General features: G+C 38.7%; 2 protein-coding genes and 1 long non-coding RNA gene across 9 annotated transcripts; all 3 read right to left on the bottom strand.

Moving 5' to 3' along the window:
- Nucleotides 1-1,561: 1,561 nt before the first annotated feature.
- On the bottom strand, nt 1,562-3,657 carry LOC106676805 (uncharacterized). 2 transcript variants are annotated; one of them, XR_013096166.1, is made up of 3 exons: nt 3,512-3,657; nt 3,153-3,428; nt 1,562-3,072 (listed from the first exon to the last, which is right to left on the bottom strand). It is a non-coding gene; the product is annotated as an uncharacterized LOC106676805 (long non-coding RNA). The 2 variants fall into 2 exon arrangements; XR_001342451.4 differs by having other exon boundaries at nt 3,356-3,428.
- A 1,309-nt stretch (nt 3,658-4,966) lies between these two features.
- On the bottom strand, nt 4,967-8,770 carry LOC101466254 (nectin 1a). 2 transcript variants are annotated; one of them, XM_076881141.1, is made up of 7 exons: nt 8,662-8,770; nt 7,085-7,423; nt 6,642-6,953; nt 6,528-6,566; nt 6,332-6,431; nt 6,192-6,238; nt 4,967-5,926 (listed from the first exon to the last, which is right to left on the bottom strand). In XM_076881141.1, the coding sequence occupies exons 1-7, from the start codon at nt 8,723-8,725 to the stop codon at nt 5,733-5,735; spliced, it is 1,095 nt and encodes a 364-aa protein (XP_076737256.1). In that variant the 5' UTR covers nt 8,726-8,770; the 3' UTR covers nt 4,967-5,732. The 2 variants fall into 2 exon arrangements, with proteins under 2 accessions (XP_076737256.1, XP_004576150.3); XM_004576093.3 differs by lacking the exon at nt 6,192-6,238.
- A 1,177-nt stretch (nt 8,771-9,947) lies between these two features.
- Nucleotides 9,948-21,528, bottom strand: LOC106674529 (nectin-3). Of its 5 annotated transcripts, none has more exons than XM_076881144.1 (12): nt 21,419-21,528; nt 20,574-20,687; nt 18,847-20,406; nt 18,612-18,741; nt 18,092-18,200; nt 17,731-17,930; nt 14,439-14,777; nt 13,300-13,602; nt 13,182-13,220; nt 12,991-13,078; nt 11,235-11,297; nt 9,948-11,070 (listed from the first exon to the last, which is right to left on the bottom strand). In XM_076881144.1, exons 6-12 carry the CDS (start codon nt 17,807-17,809, stop codon nt 10,953-10,955), a joined length of 1,029 nt encoding a protein of 342 aa, XP_076737259.1. In that variant the 5' UTR covers nt 17,810-17,930; nt 18,092-18,200; nt 18,612-18,741; nt 18,847-20,406; nt 20,574-20,687; nt 21,419-21,528; the 3' UTR covers nt 9,948-10,952. The 5 variants fall into 5 exon arrangements, with proteins under 5 accessions (XP_076737259.1, XP_076737257.1, XP_076737258.1 ...); XM_076881142.1 differs by having other exon boundaries at nt 18,616-18,741; XM_076881143.1 differs by lacking the exon at nt 21,419-21,528 and having other exon boundaries at nt 18,616-18,741; nt 20,495-20,580.
- Nucleotides 21,529-21,794: the final 266 nt, after the last annotated feature.

Here is a 21,794-nt window from a genome sequence, read left to right as displayed (position 1 = left end):
CCCTCTTTATCCAGACGAGAGAAGATTTCTTCCAACCGCTCCAAATGCTGTTGCACGGAGGATGAAAAAACAATCACATCATCCAAATACAAAAGCACCGACTGATGTCTGCAATCTCCAAACAAACGCTCCATCAGGCGCTGAAATGTACTGGGTGCATTACACAAACCAAACGGCATGCGGTTGAACTCAAACAAACCAAATGGGGTACAAAATGCAGTTTTAATCTTATCCTTCTCAGCCATTTCCACCTGATTATAACCACTAGCCAGGTCCAAAGTGGAAAACCACTGAGCACCAGTCAAAGCATCCAAGGATTCTTCAATCCTTGGCAGAGGAAATGCATCCTTTCTGGTCTTGGCGTTTAACTGTCTATAATCGACACACATGCGTAGACTTCCATCCTTCTTTTGAACAAGAACTATTGGGGATGAGTACGGACTACTACTTTCTCTGATGATGCGAGCTTGCAGCAGCTGTTTGATATGATCCCTTGCCAGTTCATACTGAGACGGAGGGATTCGCCTGTATGGTTGTCGCACTGGTGTTTCATCTATCAAAGGAATTTCATGAGTGATCAATTTACTACAACCAACATCCAACTCATTCTTGGCAAACACGCCGCTATACTTCTGCAATAAAACTTTTGCTTGCCGTTTCTCGCTCTCCTCAAGACTTTCAAATTCAGGCAAATCCAATTCCGCTGCATTGTCTGCCATTGTATGACTGGAAATATAAGCTGTACAACACTGTGAATTTACAGAGACCTGTATTTCAGAGTTACCCTCTGCTAGCACACTGGCCAGTTGAACTGTAGCAATCACCCGACGAGGTGTCAAATAGACATCAGTTTTACCAACATTAGTAACTGGAACAAAAGCCTCCCCTCCTTCTCCCTTTACCAATGAAGGAGACACCAATAGGCCTTCCGGGAGAAAACCATCATCAGGCCCGAGGGGTTCAATCAAGAGGTCAATAGGTGTATTCACAGGCATCTTTGGACAGGTAACAGGAACATAACTTTGCGTTCCAGCTGGAACACAGAAAGACTTCTTACCCTGTACTCTAACACGATGGGGTTCAGGAGAATTTGCCATGGCCTCCATCATTTGGCAGTATCTCAACGCTCTTCTCCAACCACGTGGCGCAGTCTTCAAAACTGGAGCTTCCCAGAGGTCAGAACCATATTGTTTACACAATTCAGAGTAAAGGGGGTTCAATACATTCATTCCTAACACACCAGGTACAGATATCTTTTTCTGTGCCATGTGGCTATCTGTTGGATCTCCCACAATCAACACCCCTCGACGAGGTAGGTGAATTCCCAGGATTGTAACATCCAACTCAATATACCCAGAATAAGGAATTTGTAGGCCATTAGCTGCTTTAAGTCCCAACCAACCACAGTCTTTAAGCTTTTTATCACTGAGATGAGAAAAGTTATTTTTAAAAGAGCTTTCTGTGATTGTTGTGACCATGGACCCTGTGTCCAGCAAACATGAAATAATAACCCCACCCAAATCAACCTCCCCTTCCAAGCATTCACCAACTAAATGACCGAGTTCTACATTACTGGAGCCTTGCAACCCTCCCACCAGTGTGTGGCTCTGTGCACTGGTGGGTACTAGTTTTCCGCCGCCCCAGTAGTTTGGCCATCAGCCCTAGCTGCTCTTTCATGCTGATTTCCATCAGAATTGGGTAATGTCGGGCAAAATCGGGCAATATGTCCAATTTGCTCACACCTAAAACAAATGGGTTTACCATTCACCGTCCTTCTACGTCGAGAAGTGTGATTGCTAGAAGCAGCCACCTCCTGTGGGTTTAATGCCTTAATGACCAACTCTAATTGTGTCTGTTGGGCTTTAAAAAGGGACACCAACTCAGCATATTCTGATGTTCTAGAATCGACACTTTCACAAGAAGCTTGCATATCTGCAGAGACTGAAACAGACTGATTATATCTAGACCTAAAAGGCTGATTCTCATACTGTGCCATCCACCTGGTCGCTTCGGCTCTCGCCTCACGAATCGTCCACTGTGGGTTGGCATTAATCAAATCTCTCAGCCTGATCCTCAATGTCAGATCTCTAACACCATCACAAAATTGATCACGCAGATCTTTTGAAGCTTTTCTTGCGGCTTCCTCATCCGTTTTAATAATCTGGTCCATTAAGGCCATCAAGGAATGAGAAAAGTCAATTAAGGACTCGCCTTCTAATTGTTTACGATTGAAAAATCTGCGTTGCAAAGAAATGTGGGAATCTAAGCAACTGTACATTTCTTTCAGTGTATCAAAAATTTTCTCAACATTTTCTTTCTGTTCCTTTGGCAAAAACTTTATCTCAGTGCGTGCAGTACCCTCTAAATGGTTAAAAATGATTTGAGCTTGCTCTTTTTCTGTTCTGCCTCTCGTGCGCACAAAGTCTCTCATTTGCTCAATCCACTCATCTAGAGTCAGTGAGCCCATATTGTCCAACTTCCCTGAAAATGTTGGCAACTTTCTATCCTGTTGTACGTATACCACAGGATTGGGTCTCACAGTCTCTGATTCACTTCCTGTAGCTCCTGTTGATGTAGAGGGCCTCTCTGTACCCACAGATGCTGTTTTCAAGTCTCTAAGTTCATTCTCCAACTCCTGTATACGTTGGGCCATTGTTTGTTGCTCGCTTCCCTCCATGATGGCGATCGAGACCTGGCTGCTCCTTCTCTCCAATCTTACAAACCTGTCCCTGCTGTCCTTACAAAATAACAAAACAAAATGGCCACTCCCTTGAAACCTGTCGACAACGCCAAAATGTAACCGAGGACAAGGGATGAGTAAACGGGGCAAAGAAATAATTGATCATTTATTTATTACATAAGTTAAACATACAAATTCCCAGTCGTTTCCAGACAGGACTTACAACACATCCTGCCGATATCCCAGCTGCGCATGAGACTTACCACACAAACTGTGCGAAATAACACTACAACCCGTCACACCCCGCTTAGTGACACTGCAATCGTGGCACACACTGCAAACAATTCGGGTCTCAGCGCAGCTGGGAATCAGTGCTATGTATGGCCTGTGATCTGAGAGATAAAGGGAAGTGGCACAAACAATTAAAATAAAAAAAACAAAAGAGAGGTTAGTCCACCCTTACAAAACTTACTCTCAATCAATAACCGCCTCTACGGCTGGACGGACTAACCAAAACAAAATTACAAATCAATCAAAAGAACAAAAAAAAGGACAGCAGAGACAGCACAGCTGAAAAACAAACAACATTATCAATTAAAATATTACCCAATAAAATAGCAATTTTATAAAACCATTCAAAATCATGAAACTAAAACAAACACTCAATATACCTACAATATTGATCAGTTTCCCTGCGCGCAGTCGATCTAGGGCTTGATCAATTCTTCTATTAAAATTCGTGGTCACACTAAAAAAGTCCAATGACACATTAAAAAATAGGCACATGCAATAGCAAAAGATCCAAACAAAAAAATGGCAAAAGTCTCTTACCGACAGTATACCCACTCGCACCTGAGTGAATTAATTGCCTCTGGTTTTTTCCACAGAAGAGCGCTGACTTCACCCCACACACCCACTACCTTTTCACAGCTCTTCAGCCAATCACCTGGCAGCGAGCAACAAACTGCCAGGTGACACTTGTTACACACTGTAAATAAAGTGCACTGTGGCATCGCAGAGTCCTGCGTTTTGGGTCCTACTTTCCTCATCCCCATGGTCTGCCAGCCAGACCGTGACATTAGATCTCTGATTAGAAATTATCTGCTTAGCTCAAGCTGAGTGAAATTCTGACTAACGGGAAGTGAACATGAGGATTAGTTTGAAAATGTGCACACATTAAAAATATAAAACGACTTTCTTATCCTGTGTTTTTGATTGATTAACCTTGTTTATGTAATTTTTATTCTTGATCAGTCAGGACCCGTCATACACAGAAAAGCAAAATTATTAATATCATTTTTATTTTTATGAAATGACTTTCTTTGTGTGAGAAAAATAAAATAATGCAAACATCCAAAGATCAAACTGTGTTTCAAATTCTTTGCTCTGTTAAACAGCACCTGGGAAATAGCTTTTAAAAAGTGAAATTTTCTCATTTGCTAATAATTCTGTCCTCCTCTGTCTCTAACGGTGAGTCTTTATCCTTTTTTTTTTTAATGATGACCTTCTACACAGAGCTACTCTGTAAGGCGTATGTCCTTGAGATCACTTCCCACACGTTACCGTGCTTCGTGAAAACGTGTGCTGTTGCGGTGACTGTAACTCTGCATGAGACTAAAATTTACTGCATGAAAGTTTACATGTTATCTTCAAGTGTATATTTTTTCTGCTCTGTGTGTCTTCACATCACTAATTAGACATTCTGTATTTTTACACTCAGTTGAAATATGAGTAACAACATGCAGGTCCACTTTTTATAAAGAAAAAAGCTACCTGCCAACTTAATTCACAGTCCATATGGACCTAACAGAAGTGTTTGTAATGCTCACGTTGGACAATGTGTAAAGGCCACTGATCATACAGATTTCCTTCCTTTTGTTTAACCCACAGAGACACCAAGAGGAGGAAGGGAGGAAACAGTTTCTGAGTGTGGACATAACATTAAACAGACAATTAAAAATTGAAAAATAAAATACAATCGTTAGTATGAAATATCTCTCATTTTTTGCCTCAATATAACTGCAAATAATTTGCAGGTTGATGATGAAAATCCTAAAACTATTCTTTCAGCTGTGATATGTATATGTATTTGTGTGTCATTTTTTCAAATTTTGAAAAGCCTCCATACCTTCATCATGAATAAACAGAGACCTCATGTGGTCTTTTTGTGTAATTTCACATGAAAATCTGTTGTCGTCTAAGTGAACACAATATGGGATTTTAATTGTGGTTATTCGTATTTGAAGAGTATTCGGCTGCAAAAACAGTTTAACCAGTCATTCAAAATTATTGTATAAAAACGTTTAATGTTTAAAAAAAGTTATAAAAAAATAGTACAAAGAATTTACATTAAAAAAGCAAATCACAACACATCAATATGATTCTGGGTTTGTGTTTCAAATCTTAACATCACACTGTAAAAGTGAAAAAGCAGAGAAATTTCAAAACAAGTCAACTTTAAACTCTCACTTCAATCACATTCAGTTCACTTTTGAAAAACACAAAAATTCTTCCTGAGTAAAAAAAACATGTGAGCTGCCAATCAGAGGCCTTCTTCTCTTCAATCAAGCGCATAACCCACTACACTACAGATGCACACAAAACTTGGTCTCTGCAAATTAAGTACATCCAGAAAGTAAACTGAAGATACATAGAAATTATTCACATGATACAGTCCTGATCAAGTGATCAGACCTCTGGTAACAAAACAGTTATACTGTTTTGTTGTTTTTTTATACCTTCACCCTAAAGAAATTTTGAGGTATCGGCAAAAGTTGTGTTCAAACAATCGAGGTATTAAAGGTTTTACAGAATTGCTACACCGCTAACATCTAGTGTTTGAAATCATTTGAGCACGTTTTCAAAGATCAAGTGAATCATTAGTGTTGTACAAATTAATACTGGCGCTAATTTGTTTTCAAAGACAAAGAGGGCGAGGACACTGATTACTGAAGGAAATGGAAGTGAAAACAGACACTTTAGTTACTGTAAATTCAGTTTTAACTGATTAAGACCAGTTAAAAAAAGAGTTCAGAACATGCTAGCTGTCCATTTAAACATGTGTGCCGTCCAGAAAAGCCGGACATCTAGCTGCAAACCCTGCTCCAAAAAACAAGTCAATGCTCTTAAAACGTAAGTCTTTGTGCAAGTGAAGGTGAAAGGCTTGGATCGTGGTTTGGTTGGTTTCTCTCAGGTCTCCGCTTTTTAAGCCTGTTTTCACTTTGGTTGACTGAAGGTGTTTCATGCCTTAACATACAACAAAAACAGTGAATCATGACTCTGTTAATACTGCAAAGCAAAGTATTCTGGACAGATTAACAGCTTAGACAGCACAACGGAATATGTATCAGAGATTGTTTGATGTGCAGTAAACATCAGATTACGAATAAATGAGAGAAAAAAGAAGCTCTAGAGGTAACTTAGAGGTCAAATGTCTCAGCATATCAGAGAGTGAAAAAGAATGAAGTAACTTTCCAAATGTGAGATGACCGGATGATAAAGATGGAATTACTTCTGATTGTGGTTTCAAGTGTTTTAATCGTCTCCCTGTGTGACAGACTGAAAGATTCAAGAACAGTTAAAGCTGCACAAACTTTGATCAGATGAATGAAAGAGAGAAAGTGCAACACAGATGATGTTTAAGACGAGTACCTGCTCTGAGTTTTCTTTCTGAGCTGGAGAAAGATGAGTGGAGCTAAAAAGCCACAGGCAACCAACAACACAGAGGCAACCATGACTGAAATCCTGAGAACTTTGAGACAAACGGGAAAGGAGAAAAAAAAATTAATCTGAACACCTAGAAAGTAACAATACACTGAATCTGTAAGAAGTACAAACATTAACATACCTAAATTTCTTTGATTAGATCCTGATGTCTCATTTAACCCTGGAAAAAGAAACACAAACATTAGATTAGAGTAATGATTCATTCATAAATAAATGACTTTGAAAGAGTTCTCACCATCATCATCATCATCATCATCATCATCAGGAATCGTCACCATCACCTCTCTGTGAGGAGCAGAGAGCACTCGTGCTGCACATCCCACCTGTGTGCTGTGTTTACGTGAACCTGAGAGCACAGCTGTAGTGGTGACAGTGAATGTAGCGTTGGTGTTGGACACACTGACAGTGTTGTACTGTGAGAAGCTGAGGTCTTGTTGTGAGACACTGAGTGTTACAGTGGGAGCAGGTCGACCAGTGGCTGAACAGGAAACAACCCACTCTTCAGCAGAGTTTGACTCTCTGACATCAACAGCAGGTTCATGCAGCTCTGTGAAGGATCAGGACATATCATCAACATGTAATTACAAACACACCAGCTGCAAACACATTTATGTCCAGTAAATGTTGACATAAATGCCTGAAGCATTTGTTGTTGGTTAAAGAAGATAAAGTTCTTACCAAAGACATGGAGGCAGGGTTTCCCTGTCAGGGAGCCTTCAGGATAAGTGTTAAACAGACAGTGATAGCAGCCTTCATCCTGCTCCGTCACATTCCTGATGACTATGGAGCAGTTCTGTAGTCCAGTGTATTTAAACTCAACTTTATTTGTAAAGCCATCATTCACTCTCTGACCATAGTACTTGCTGTAGGTGGCAACATTTGTCTCCACATCATGTGAGATTTTCTGCCATGTGACCTGAAGGACGTCTTTAGTCTCCAAGAGCTGACAGCTGAATTCAGCATCTTCTCCCACTGCTGCCAGCACAGTCTGCTGTGTTTGGATCACTGCTGTTAGAGCTGTAGGAGATACAGTTTGAGAAGTCAAGAACTTTCAGAAAAGTAAACTGTCATTATCATGTCACTCTTATTAAGGCCTGTCATTGTCCTAAAGGAATTTTTCATACCTTTTTTTAAATTCAAATATCAAATTCACATTCGTTTTTTTATACCACTATTGTGTGCATAAATGTTTAACTATTGTGAAATGTCCATCTTTCTTAGAGGTCAAAGGTCCAAACTGTGATTTTTATTATTTATTTCAAGTATATCATAATACATTTGTGTGAGTTTATTAGCAATAAAAATCTTTTTCAAAGGCAGTAACTTTTATGATGATAACAGAAATATAAAGCAATAAAAAGAAACAAAGAAAGTTCTGTGGGCGATGTCCATAATAACGTCTATGGACAAAGGTATCACATCGTAACGTGACGTGATAGCTTTGTACCTTAAAAGCTGCTGGTAGCTGCGTCTGCTTTTAAAATGACAAGCAGCAGAAGTATTTGAAGAATCTCAAACTGTAGGCTGAGCAAAATCAGGAACAGCGTTACTTCATTTAGACAACCTTCATCTTGCTGAACGTAACCTTTCTCTTTTCTTTTGTTTGATACAATAATGAGTGAAAAATAAATTAGGTTATTTACACTCTGCGCCGTTGAAGTCACGTCATGCAAAATCAACTTTTCCTGTAGCCCCTTTCAAATTTAAAACGCTGTAAAAGAAACACTTCGTTTCTTAACAAGGCGTTTATTTGAAATTTGACGAACTCGTGTAATATCACACTCAACGCTTACCCACTGAAAAGCGGTTCCACAATTCAAATTATACGAAAAAAAGAGTGTAACACGTCCGTGTGGTCTAGGGTGACCAACCGTCCCCACGCCTAATGATGTTTAAAAGATCCCAAAGCGCAAGTGCATCTTTTCAGACGAACTGCAAAAGAATTTCCCTCGTACCGACCCAGTACTGGTATTTTTTCTTATGTAGATGAGGCATTATTTCTGTACCATTATTTAATTCCAGAGGCTTTTAAGTTATTTTTTGCAATTGTTGACTTGTAAAAGCCTATATGACATATTTTATTCCATAATTCATTAACCGCACAGAGAAGGCATCGTTTAAATATGTTATAAATATGTTTCTAAGCAAGTTCTTCATGACTGAGCCAAGTGTCCTCTTTTTTTGGAAATAAAATAAGATCACCCTATGGTCACATACATAGACGTAGGTATTCTGGAATAAAAGTTTCTTCTTACCTTTGTCAAAGACTCCAAAAATAAAAACGGCAGTGACATAATGTGTAATTCTAAGCTGTGGCATTGTTGCTCCATGCTGCACCGCCAGAAGTACCGCCAAAGCTGGACAGTATGGCTGCGAAAGAAGCCGCTACTACTTCCGGGTAAATTGTTGTAATAATTTCTGTAATGTATGTAAAGAAGCAATAATGCCTGATGATAAAACACATATTTCATGATTATAAGGACATAGTAACAGAATTTGTCAGTAACTGATGGTTACTTATTACTTAAAAGTGCAATAACATACATCGCAGTTGCCTTTATGATCCCCGTATGATAATAGTACAGTCCAGAATCATATTATCTTTTACTACATTTCATGTGGTTTAAAAAAAAGCATTTCTGTCACTAAGAGAAAAGAAATGTTAGAATTTTCTCTAAAGTCATGTTTTCAGATGGGATATTAAGCTATAGGACATTTGTTGTGAGAGGTCTCTCTGTGGAAAGCTGTTATATTCTCATCTATTTACAACTAAATTGCAGGTTGTTTGTATAGATCCCAAAGTCTTTCAGCTGCTGAACACAGATGTTCATCAAAACCAGCTGCACATCGTAGTGTAAAGTTACCAGATAAACTGAAACTCTTTGAAAAGAAATTAATATTGAATACACGATATTCTCATGTGAGTCAAGAATAATATTCAAATGAAACATACTATAAATATATATTTATTCTACTGTTTCACAAATCCTTTGTTTTGTTATCTTTCTACAGTTACACGCATAATTCCTTTTAAAATATGGCATTCCCCTTTAGAGAGAGGTGCCAAACATTCATAATGAATAAATATACATATATATTTAATGATTCCAAAATAAATCAGTAAATCACACACTTAAATAAATCAACACTGAGCAGCACGGTGGTTAGCACTGTTGCCGCACAGCAAGAAGGTCCTGAGTGCAATTCCACCATCAGGCCGGGGTCTTTGTTATCCCTGTGTTTGCGTGGGTTCCCTCCGGCTTCCTCCCACCGTTCAAAGACATGCAACTTGTGGGGATAGGTTAATTGGATAATCCAAATTGCCACTAGGTGTGAATGTGCAAATGGTTGTCTGTCTCCGTGTCTTGGCCCTACGACAGACTGGCAACCTGTCCAGGGTGTGCCCTGCCTCTTGACCTATGACAGCTGGGATAGGCTCCAGCCCCCCCCCCCCCCCCCCCTCCCCCTCCCACTACCCTGAAAAGGATAAGCAGAAGCGGATGGATGGATATATTTAATGATTACAAAATAAATCAATAAATCAACACTGTCGCCCATTTTTTACAATTTAAAGTAACATGATGGGCCAAAACAAAACAAAAACAATTATATGCAGTATGTGTATTTTTTACATATTTGATTACTTCTCTAACCTAGAACACTAAAAAGAACAACAACATGAAAATATGCACAGTGAAAACAAACAGACATATTTTTCATATTTACAGTATGTTACATAATTACAGACACGGTACAGTTGTGTAAAAAATTCATTATGGTAAACAGAAAGTTAATTAAGCCCCAGTACGATGATTTCTTTTGGTGTAGTCCTTTGTTTTTCTTCAGGATTGAACTTCTTTGTTGTTACCGTTGTTGTGGAAGTTTTCCATTAAATAAAGCCTGCAGACAAGTGGTGAGCGGTAGCTAACATTCTTTAATCAAAACAAAGAACAGAAAACTAAGCTTGGTGGAGAGACGGTCAGCAGAGTCTCTCAGGCTACGTCCACACTAGCCTGGATAGATTTGAAAAAGGCGTTTTCATCACACTAGCGTTTTCAGTCGTTTCACAGAGTTGTGCGTCCACATTGAAACAGCCGAAAACGCTTATGTTCCAGCACTGCGCATGTCAAAATTGAGAGCCATCAAAACAACTGCTGTATAATGCACTCCACTATCTTTGTTTAATTGGTCACATGACTGCATCACATGACTAAAATGCGTCTTTCGTGTTAGAAAGTCTGCGTTTTCAGGAGAGTTTTCAAGTCTCAGTGTGGACACGAGGCCAAAACGGAGAAATACGATGCATTTTCAAACCAAAACGCGTGGACTAAGCCTAAGAGACAAAAGACTCTTCCTGTGGAGTGGTCTGCTTCCCCCCAACATCCTTACCAGGCCCCCACCATCTGTCGAACTGCATGAATGTGAAACATGCTAAGGTCCAGTGGCACTAAGGCAATATAGGATTAATTAATGTGACTAATACATAAATAAAAGAAGTTCTTATACACCATCTTGTGGGATACTTTCTGTCATTCAAATCTTTGTTTCAGTTTTCATCAAAAATGAGTCTTCTTGCGGGTGCTGATGACAACACTTGGTTATGATTTTGTTGAGTTCGCTCAGGAGTCTCTTGTCTGACTTCCCTGCACTCTTGTGTATCAGTCCTTAAAATGAGAGCAAACAAAAAAGTTAAATTTTTTAAATATTACTGTATGATTGAGAATAAAGTTACAGCAAAGTGTGAGAACATTTAAAAGATTGAAAGTGAAATGTAACAACAGAGGCTGAAATTTCCAGTTGTACATTCACAGGATGAAGAATCACTTACTCATCAGTGTCTCTGTTTGCAGTTTCAGGTGTTTCATTCAACTGAATCGCCATGTGTGAAAGACTGAAAAATGTAAGAAATTTATTAGATTTATTATTGCTAATACACTCACACAAATGCATTATGATATACTTGAAATAAATAATAAAAACCATAGTTTGGACCCTTGACCTCTAAGAAAAATGGACAGTTCACAATAGTTCTGAAAGTTCTTGACTTCGCAAACTGTATCTCCTGCAGCTCTAACAGCAGTGATCCAAACACAGCAGACTGTGCTGGCAGCAGTGGGAGAAGATGCTGAATTGAGCCGTCAGCTCTTGGACACTAAAGACGTCCTTCAGGTCACATGGCAGAAAATCTCACATGATGTGGAGACAACCATTGCCGCGTACAATAAGTACTTTCGCCAAAAAGTGTGTACTGACTTTACAAATAACGTTGAATTTAAATACACTGGACTACAGAACTGCTCCATAGTCATCAGGAATGTAACAGAGCAGGATGAAGGATGCTATTGTCTGTTTAACACTTATCCTGAAGGCTCCTTCATTAGTAAAACCTGCCTCCAAGTCTATGGTAAGTAGGGATGGGTATCGAAAACCGGTTCTTGTTGAGAACCGGTTCCCACTGTTTCAATTCCTTGGAACTGTTTGCCATTTTTGCAAACGATTCCCTTATCGATTCCAGTCGCCCCGAATGACGTCACCACGTTGCCGAGCGTCATTTACCTGGCAGGAAACACGGCGCCTAAGCGGCTCAAACGCTCAAAAGTTTGATTATACTTTATGAGAACCGATGACAACAGGGCAACTTGCAAAGTAGATATTTCATTTAAGGGAGGAAACACTACGAATATGCAAAAGCATTTGCTCACAAAACACGCGATGACACGCGTTTTTAATTCCGCTCCGGACTCGTGACTCTCAACCAGCAGCAGCGCTAACGTTTGCACGTCCTCTCCCGTTAATGCGGCAGGTAAATAATCAACTAACAGTGCATATTATGTTAGCGCGATCTGCCTTATTACAAGACCTGCCATTACTGTACATGTAGGTGACCATGATGAGAGAGACAGACAGAGTCTGGCTGGCGCTCGCTGGTAGTTCTCGCTGCAGTCTACCGGTAGCGTCTCCTTTCAGGCCAGGATAGACGAATGTCACCCAGCAGTGTCTAAGTTTGTGGTCAAAGGCTTGCACCCATTTGCCACAGCAGATGCCCCGATTTTTGGTAAGTGAATGTGTTTAATTGTAGGCAGGGACATTACTGGATATTCTTGTGTAATTGCTACAGAACAATTTATGTTATACTTTGTTATTGCTACAGGAGAATATTTATTTTATTATTTTACATTTACAATTTCTTTTCCTGGACCCTGTGACACCCCATTGAAGAGCCGTAGGCTGTGGATCTCTTAAGATCTCACTGTTGGGTTTGTAAGGCCATGTTACTCCTAAATTTCTATCTTGTTCAAAGAGAAGATTTAAAACAAAGTTCTAAGCTAATCGACCTTAGTGTTCTCCTTTTTAAAAAAAAAAAAAAAGAATCGATAAGAGAATCGATAAAGAATCGAATCGTTAAACAGAATCGAAAATGGAATCGGAATCGTTAAAATCTTATCAATACCCATCCCTAATGGTAAGTTCTTGAAACAAACATAGTGGACATAAATGTGTCAGCTGGTGTGTTTGTAAGAACAGGTTGAAGATATTTGCTGCACAAAAATCTATGCAACATAGACACGGTTTAAGAGGAGTACCTGTTCTGAGATTTCTTTCTAAGCCAGACACAGATGAGAACACCAAGCACCAACACCACAGAGGATGAAGTCACTGAAATCGTGATTCCTTTACGACAAACAGGAGAAAGAAAGTGATAAGAATTTGAACATCTATCAAAACAAAATAGGATCAGGAAAGCTGACTTTAAAACATACAAATGTTAACACACCTAAATTCCTTTGATTAGATCCTGACTTCTTATCCAAACCTGGAAAAAGAAACACAAACATTAGAATCACAGAGAAATCATTAATTTATGAATCGGTGATGTTGAAACAATTTCTCACCATCATCATCATCATCTTCAGGAATCGTCACCATCACCTCTCTGTGAGGAGCAGAGAGCACTCGTGCTGCACATCCCACCTGTGTGCTGTGTTTACGTGAACCTGAGAGCACAGCTGTAGTGGTGACAGTGAATGTAGCGTTGGTGTTGGACACACTGACAGTGTTGTACTGTGAGAAGCTGAGGTCTTGTTGTGAGACACTCAGTGTTACAGTGGGAGCAGGTCGACCAGTGGCTGAACAGGAAACAACCCACTCTTCAGTAGAGTTTGACTCTCTGACATCAACAACAGGTTCATGCAGCTCTGTGAAGGATCAGGAGATATCATCAACATGTTCTTACAAACACACCAGCTGCTCACACATTTATATCAGCTATGTTTGTTTGAGTTCAATTCAATTCAAATTAGGCCTAATTATTCAAGACCTTGCATGTGAGCTGTCAGGATATCAAGATTTTGAATTCAATCTAGATTTAACAGGGATCCAGTGTAGACAAGTCAATATAGGAGAAATATGCTCTCTCTTTCTAGTCTCTGTCAGGACTCTTACTGCGGCATTTTGGATTTGAAGGCTTTTCAGGGAATTTTAGGACATCTTGATAATAATGAATTACAGTAATTCAGCCTAGGAGTAATAAAAGTATGAACTAGTTTTTCAGCGTCATTATGAGAGAGGACATGTCTAATTTTAGAGATATTGTGCAAATGGAAGAAAGCAGTCTTACATATTTGTTTAATATGTGCAATGAAGGACATAGCCTGGTCAAAAATGACTCCAAGGTTCCTCACAGCGTTACTGGAGGCCAAGGGAATGCCATCCAGAGTAAGAATCTGGTTAGATACCATATTTCTAAGAAATTTTAGTGCCAAGTAAAGCACATTTTATCTGAATTTAGAAGCAGGAAGTGAGAGGGCACACAGGTCATTACTTACTTAAGACATCCCGGCAGTTTAACTAAGTGTCAACTGCATAACAGTGAAACTGCAAGCCCTAAACCCGTTTCTGTACTGCGATGAGGGTACAGTATTCTTGAAATAAGCCATTCCTCTGCATATGATTAGTTAGCTGTTTTACAACTTCAGTTCTAATCTGTCATCAGAGTCACTTATTGTTGGAAAAGGAAGGTTTAAGTTCTCACCATAGAGTTGGAGGCAGGGTCTACCGATAAAGGCTCCTTCAGGATAAGTGTTAAACAGACAGCGATAGCAGCCTTCATCCTGCTCCGTCAAATTCTTGATGACTATGGAGCAGTTCTGTAGTCCAGTGTGTTTAAACTCAAATTTATCTTTAAAGCCATCATTCACTCTCTGACCAAACTGCTTGCTGTAGGTGGCAACATTTGTCTCCACATTATTTGAAGTTGTCTGCCATGTGACCTGAACGACGTCTTTAGGCTCCAAGAGCTGACAGCTGACTTCAGCATCTTCTCCCACTGCTGCCAGCACAGTCTGCTGTGTTTGGATCACTGCTGTTAGAGCTGTAGGAGATATAGTTTAAGATGTGAGGCACATTCAGTTTTCAATTAGTCCATTTTTTTCAGTTTTCTGTTTAAATTCAACGTCAGTATTTGCAGTAGTCATTAGTCTATGTACCGTCATTAAAGTTTTACTATAAATATGGTTGCTAAATATAGGTTAAGTGCTTCCAACATATATTAAATGTGAATATTTTCAATAGGAATAACTTTGTAAATTTTGTCATAGGCTGCCATTTACACATATGTCATTACTATGCTTAAACACATTAACTCCAGTTCAGTTCTGCTCAGTCATCAGACTGTATTGAATTATGTCAAAAGTCCTCCGCGAGATAAAACATAATTTAATGGCCAATCTGCAGCAAACACATGTAACTGCACATACTGTGAGTGGACGGAAATGCTTCAGGACCTGCCTGAGAATCTCCTGGATTATGAGATTGCCCTTGCATTAAAGTATTCTAATGGTAGTTATTAGTACTTGCACTCATAAACTCCAGAAAATGACGGCATTTTTAATTTATTTTCAAGAACAAACACGGTATAAAACAGCGGTCACGTTGCCGCACGGTGCAACTCGAGGTTGTTTCGTACTGCTTTGAATGTCGCCCATGTTCCCTTTTGGCTCCGCCCTCCAAACTTTGAAAAGTCGGTGAATGGCGGGCTCACCGTTCAGTTAAGGGAAAGCGGAGCAGCCAGAGGGAGCACCGAGAGCTCAGACTACGCGCGAGGAATTTGAACGCGAGAGCTGCATACCTGCACCCGTGAAAATACTTTGTCGTGATTACGCTTTCTCTCCCGATGAAACGCTGGACAGAGAGGACTTTTTGTCTCTTCTTAAATTTGCTCGAACATTTTTACAGCGCCATCATAGATACGTAAGCGCGCCTCTGCGTGTACACTATAGAGACCTAAAAACCAACTGCGTGTAAATCTGCCTCCCACTTAAATACTCAGTTAAACCCAAACAGTCCAAAGTACCAGTTCACCTTAATGAACATCCTCACGTTTAACAAAGAAGAGGAAGAAGTCAGTATTTTCGGGAAGAATCGCTTATTGGCCCATGCACGTGTGTAACATTGACACCCAGTTTCAGCTCACCTTTGTGAAAGACTGCGAAAATAAGAAGATTAGTAACATAATAACATGTAACTCCAAAGCGCGGCATCATGCCTCCGTACTTTACCGCCAAAACATTCAAACTGATTTGACGTGTAGGCTGGGCAAGTCAAAGCAGTTCCGGGTTAATTGTTCATCACAGCACTTATATAATCACATATAAACTAATAAAGTAGCTAAAAAAAATAAGATAAAATCACACCTGAGTGGTATTATAATGTAATAACAAATAAATTATTCAACAGGCAATGTTCAGTTATCACTTCAACATGCGATATGAAGAGCGAGTCTCCCCTCTTGTGCTGCAGTGGTACAGTCCTCTTTTTATGTAACCACATACCAGCGCACCAAATATCGAAGTCAACTTTTCTGTTACACTGTCCAAGTTTTTTTTCCAGCTTGTTCTGAAACTTCCTGACAGGAAATCACAGCAAAACAAAGATAATAACATTTCAGGTATATAAATTGTGGGTTTATCTTGAGAATCCCAGAGAGGCTGTAGGCTACCCTTTTGTGTAAATTACATAATATTCTCAGCACCACTGAAGACCTTAGAGTGAAAAAAAATAGAGCTGAAACTTTTTTTTATCATCACATACAAATAAACAACCAGTATGCAAAAAGTGACACAATATATCAGTAAAGACACAGAAGAAGAAGCATTTAATGAGATATTGTGGAGAAACAAAATATCACATGTGTGTTTGCATTTTCTCCATTTTGCACAGTTGTTGTTGACTTTACAAAGATTTATACATTTAGACAATTCTTCTGGCAACCTCCTTTATCAAATTACAATATTCCTGTGAGGTTAACAGTGTCATGTATTTTCTATCTCCCCTGAAGCTGGGTTTGTGTTTCTTTTCATTTACAAACCAGGAACCTTTTATGCATTATGCAAATATGCTATGCATGATGGCAGCAAATAAAACTTTGCCTTTAAAGATCAGGGACATTTATGTTTCCATAAACTCATGTAATGCTGAATAAATAGATAGTTTACTCCATGAAACATCACATGGTTCTTAACAAGTCAACAAGTTCATTACATACTGCCTGGCATACAATCAGAATCAGAATCAGAATCAGAATACTTTATTGATCCCTGGGGGAAATTATTTTTTGTTACAGTGCTCCATTTTAAACCAACATTAAGACAAGACAGAACATTAAGACAAGACAGAACAACATGTTTAAATTAATTATACGTGTGTGTTACACTGATGACATTATCTCCCACTGGCTATTTTGGTTTTTAGTTGGCTTCTATCACTATATAACATCAGGTCATTGTAATTTAAGAAAACTTGTATTTCTTTATTGCACTATTCCGCAGCCACACAAATCTAAATGAGACTGGAGTTTTCTGCAGGAGATCAGTGGCAGTTCCACAGCCGGTTCTTTCCTTAAGGAAAAATTCACAGCTGGGTTCTTCAAACAGTGTCAATCACCATTGTGTTATAAATAATGTGGCACCAAAAGAAAAACAAAAAACTCAGGAACTTAACAATCATGGCTTCATAGTTAGCTAACTTTCATCAGTTAGTTAAAAAAAATTGTCCAAGTTGGTTGATCCTCCTGTCTAAATCAGTCTGTTACTGGTTTTCTATAAAATCTTCACACGCTCCTCCTAAACACTCAAATTGTGAATTCTTTTTTCAAATTTTTGCTTTATTTGACATTACCAGATGGACAAATATTCCTTCATTAAATACCTGAGAACTATGACTTCATATGTTGTGTTTTTTGCACAGATGCTGTGCACTTTAATTATACTCTGCATTACAAAAAAATGCAAAAAAATAAATAATTAACTCTACAAAGAGAAACCTACTCAAGATATATTTCCAATTGTGACTCGTCAGTGAGCGGTATTCTGATCTGGGCAGGAAGGATGGTCGAGTGCATCCCATTGTGACAGTACTTGTGTCTCAAGCTTCGATGCAGTTTTTTCAGGTTCAACATTGGTCAGCATTCTTTTTCTGAAGAGACGTTTGTTGTCTGAGATCGCTATTAAATAAATGTCCTCTACCCCTTAAAACAAAGATAAAATATGTTTTCACTCATAATTTTCATCAATACATTAATATTGGATGGTATGTTTTATGAACAAATCAATAGCTTTAAACAGTGGAATGCTGGACACGTGCAATAAATAACTTTGCAAGTACAGAAAAGGATAAAGAGTGACTTACTTGTGAGTGTCTCTGCTTTTAGGTGTCTTACTCATCTCAAGGTCCATTTGTGAGAGCCTGAAAGGTTTATTGACACTTACACAGAGAGCACTCGTGCTGCACATCCCACCTATAATAAATGTACAAAAATGATTTTCAGTTTCCTTTGGTGTCATGTTGTACAATTTATAAAATGTCCCTGATCTAAAAATCACAGATTTTCCTGTAAAAAATAATATAACAAAGAGAACTGTCATTTGAGCCGAAATTTAGCTCTGATTGCAGTTTGAGTCTCACTCAGCCTCCGTCTGGGATTTTAAGGGGTGTATATGTAAAAGCCGTAATGTAAGCAGAGATCCCGCTTATTATTAACACACGACAAAGCCTGGGATCCACTCGGATGTTTAACAAGCAAATAATCTGATAGTGTAATATAGATTTTTTACATTGATGAAAGCAATTTTACAGTACCCAACTCCTGATTGTCCCTATTCCTAAAAGTGGAAAAACACATAAAACATTTACTTTCACTACTGATCACCTACTGATCGGAAGGTTGGTGGTTCGATTCTTGGCTCCTCCAGTCTGCATGTCAAGTATCCTTGGGCAAGATATGAACCCCAAGTTGCTCTGCGATGCGTCCATCGGAGTATGAATGTAGTTAGAGAGCACTAAGTATAGATAAAGTGCTTGTGAGAATGGGTGTGATTGGGCGAATGTGGCATGCTGTATAGAGCGCTTTGAGTACTCCGAGAGAGTAGAATCAGTCTATTTACCATTATTGGCTACAAAGCATGGATCTTCCATTTGTCAGTCAAGTGCACTGTCTGCTACAAATAAACATAAAGGTTTATCTTGATGAATCAAGGTTTTTCATTCTGCTGTAATAATGCTTAAGGAATGCTGAATAATGTAAAGAGGATGTAACCGTCCCCGAAACACTTAAATATATGTGTTTGCTTTATATGTTTGTGTGATACATTCCTGTTTAAATTAGTTCATTTATTTGTAGGAAAGGGTTAAAAAATTATTGGATAAGATGATAAAAAGGGTAGCAATGATTAAAAACTTGTCTAAAATATGTGATTACAAAATAAGAGTTTGTCAAATGTGTAAAGTGTGTAAGGTTTGTTTGAGGTAGAGTTTGTAATGGTCACATGACCAGAGTTTAGCTGAGAGCACAGTCATTGAGGGTCAGAGCATGGACACAGAGCTACATATGTGGCTAAAGTCACAACAGTAATGTTATTCTGCATGTTGTCTAAGAGGCGCACACAGTAATGGTTTTCATATATATTGTGTATATAATATTGTATGTATGTCTTACACTGGCAGTAAGAGGACATTTTCAGTGATATCCATTATATTGCATTTTTATTTAGCTCAAGACTGTTTATGGACACTAAGATGAGAGACTTTGATACGGTCAGAGATATTTGCGTTGTGAACGTTGTGTTTTCTTCAGTTTTCACAATGCCTGAAGAAAATAAGAGAGAGAGAAAAATAAACTTCCGAAGACATCAGTGTGATGCGTGGCAATTGTTTGTTGAACCCCTGTAGTTACAGAACACAAAGCTGAATGCTAACAGAAAGTGCAACCAGGGTCACCTGCCAATCAAGCATGAATCTGACCACGTTTTTCTATACAACCTGCCTAACACACGTGTGTTACACAGGCTTGTTGAATGAAGCCTTGAATATAATTCAACTACTGAACTCAACTTCTTCATTATATTAATTAAAGTAAAAGGAACTTCCGCTTTTTTAGCAGTCAAGTTCCCTCACCCATGATGTAAAAACTGAAAAAACATTTTCAAGTAACAACAGTAACAAGCTAATATCTAAAAGCTGTCTGCTTTTAGAGCTGATTTTCAACTGACAGAAAGTGTCCTGAATTGTTAAAATAAAATAAAATAAAATAAAATAAAATAAAATAAAATAAAATAAAATAAAATAAAATAAAATAAAATAAAATAATGTAGCGGTACACTGTTGATATTGCACAATCAAGAGTTTGCCTGATATTTGCAATTCACACCAGATTAGAAAGGAAATAGAAGCATAAAAGAAACTCCAGAAATAAGTTTAAAAAATTTCACAATGTCACAACTTATCAGAGACTCAAAAGGAATGATTTCACTTTATAGGTGTAAATCAAAGGATGATAAAGAGTGATCATCGCAAACTTTTATCATCTGAATTAGCTGATAAATAAAAGGTACATATGCAATTTTAAGAGAAGTACTTATCCTGAGATTTCTTTCTAAGCTCGACAGAGATGAGAGCAGCTGATGATCAACAACACAGACAGGGTATGATGACTGAAATCCTGATTCCTTAAAGAAAAAGACAGTCGAGAAGGAAATATTAACCTGAAAACCTATGAAGCAGCAACAGATTGATTGAGTCATTGAATTTTTTAACCAGGCAGTGGTGACAGAGCTCAAGGAAGACTGTTATAGCGGACGCCCTGGACCACTATCTCTGAAACGTGATTCTGTACCCTTCGCTGGTAATAACGTCCGGTCAGAGACGGGGAATGACGTCAGAGTGGAAGAACTTTATTTACCACGAGCCCACATCAAACACACTCTCGTTGGCAAGTAAGGATGTGTGTCTGAAATTAATACAAATAAGAAATAATATAATGTTTAGCATTTCTCACACTTCAGTATTACAGAGAACACCATACCACATTACAAATGAACAGAACCAGAAAAAGAGCTTATCATAACAACATAACAGGATGGCATAAACACAGAATCATAATCAATTTAACCCTGGAGAAGCCATGGGGTCAGAGCCGACTCCATTTGTTTTCTAGGGAAACAGGGTCCTCCAGGGTTAAGCCAATTCCCTCATTTATGAGTCAACACCACCCTCTAGTGGACACAATTACTCACTCAAAGGCCGCCAGGTTTACGCAGGCTTTATAAACAAGAACAAACTCGTATGCTAACTTAGTAACTCCATCAGGTAAAATCTTTGTGAACATTAACTCTCGGCAACAACTGAAACAACTTATAAATAAGGAACATCCTGTGGAGCCAGGCGACAACTTACTTACCTACAGCTGCTAACACACAAGGCAATAATAACAGCTGTTTACATTGATACATAACAGCAACAGAAATAAAATACTTTCCCAATGTGACTTACTGCGTCTATGAAGGCACACTTGCACGTGTTGTGCAAAAAACTGATTTTCAATGTTTCTGTGTGTTTTTTATGTGTAATATCGTTACATATGTTGCTAAATAGACTTTGGTGAACAGGTATTACAAAGGGGTTATATACAAAATTAAACCTGTTTCTCAAGTATCTTTGTAACTGTGTTATTGTACTTACATTATAATCAATCAGCTCCCTTTTGTCCACTTAAAAATTGGCAAATACCGGAAATCAGTTTTTGGAAGACAATCACGTTTTGGCACAACACCCGCCTTAGTCTGATTCAATCCAAGTCCATAACTTGCCTGCAGGGAGACACAGCAAGGAGAGAACGGGTGTGCACTCTGATTGGCTATTGGCCCCTGGGGGAGTCATGCTCCTCCCATTCAGGTAACGCATGCCCTGGCAGGAGGACTTTTTAGCAAGGACCTTGACACTGTTGAAAGAATTTGCTTCCATAGAGACAAAAACCTGCAGATCTTTGAAGGATCATTTGGGAATCTCTAAACAGTGAAATAGTAAAACAACACAGTGATGGTGCGCATGAGGGAAA

This window comes from Maylandia zebra, unplaced genomic scaffold (assembly GCF_041146795.1).
Source record: "Maylandia zebra isolate NMK-2024a unplaced genomic scaffold, Mzebra_GT3a scaffold03, whole genome shotgun sequence".
NCBI classification, from domain to species: Eukaryota; Metazoa; Chordata; class Actinopteri; order Cichliformes; family Cichlidae; genus Maylandia; species Maylandia zebra.
Note: the sequence above shows the minus strand (reverse complement) of the source record. Positions and strands in the feature narration are given on the sequence as shown.

Bases quoted from the DNA above. Each gene is read 5' to 3' on its own strand.
- LOC101466254 (XM_076881141.1), bottom strand. From the start codon at position 8,725: ATGCCACAGCTTAGAATTACACATTATGTCACTGCCGTTTTTATTTTT. The intron at 6,567-6,641 runs GTGAGAACTCTT...TTCTTTTTCCAG, and splicing joins TGATGATGATGATGATGATG to GGTTAAATGAGACATCAGGA. The intron at 6,239-6,331 runs GTACTCGTCTTA...TGAATCTTTCAG, and splicing joins AGAAAGAAAACTCAGAGCAG to TCTGTCACACAGGGAGACGA.
- LOC106674529 (XM_076881144.1), bottom strand. From the start codon at position 17,809: ATGGGATGCACTCGACCATCCTTCCTGCCCAGATCAGAATACCGCTCA. The intron at 13,221-13,299 runs GTGAGAAATTGT...TTCTTTTTCCAG, and splicing joins TGAAGATGATGATGATGATG to GTTTGGATAAGAAGTCAGGA. The intron at 13,079-13,181 runs GTGTGTTAACAT...TTTGTCGTAAAG, and splicing joins ATCTAATCAAAGGAATTTAG to GAATCACGATTTCAGTGACT.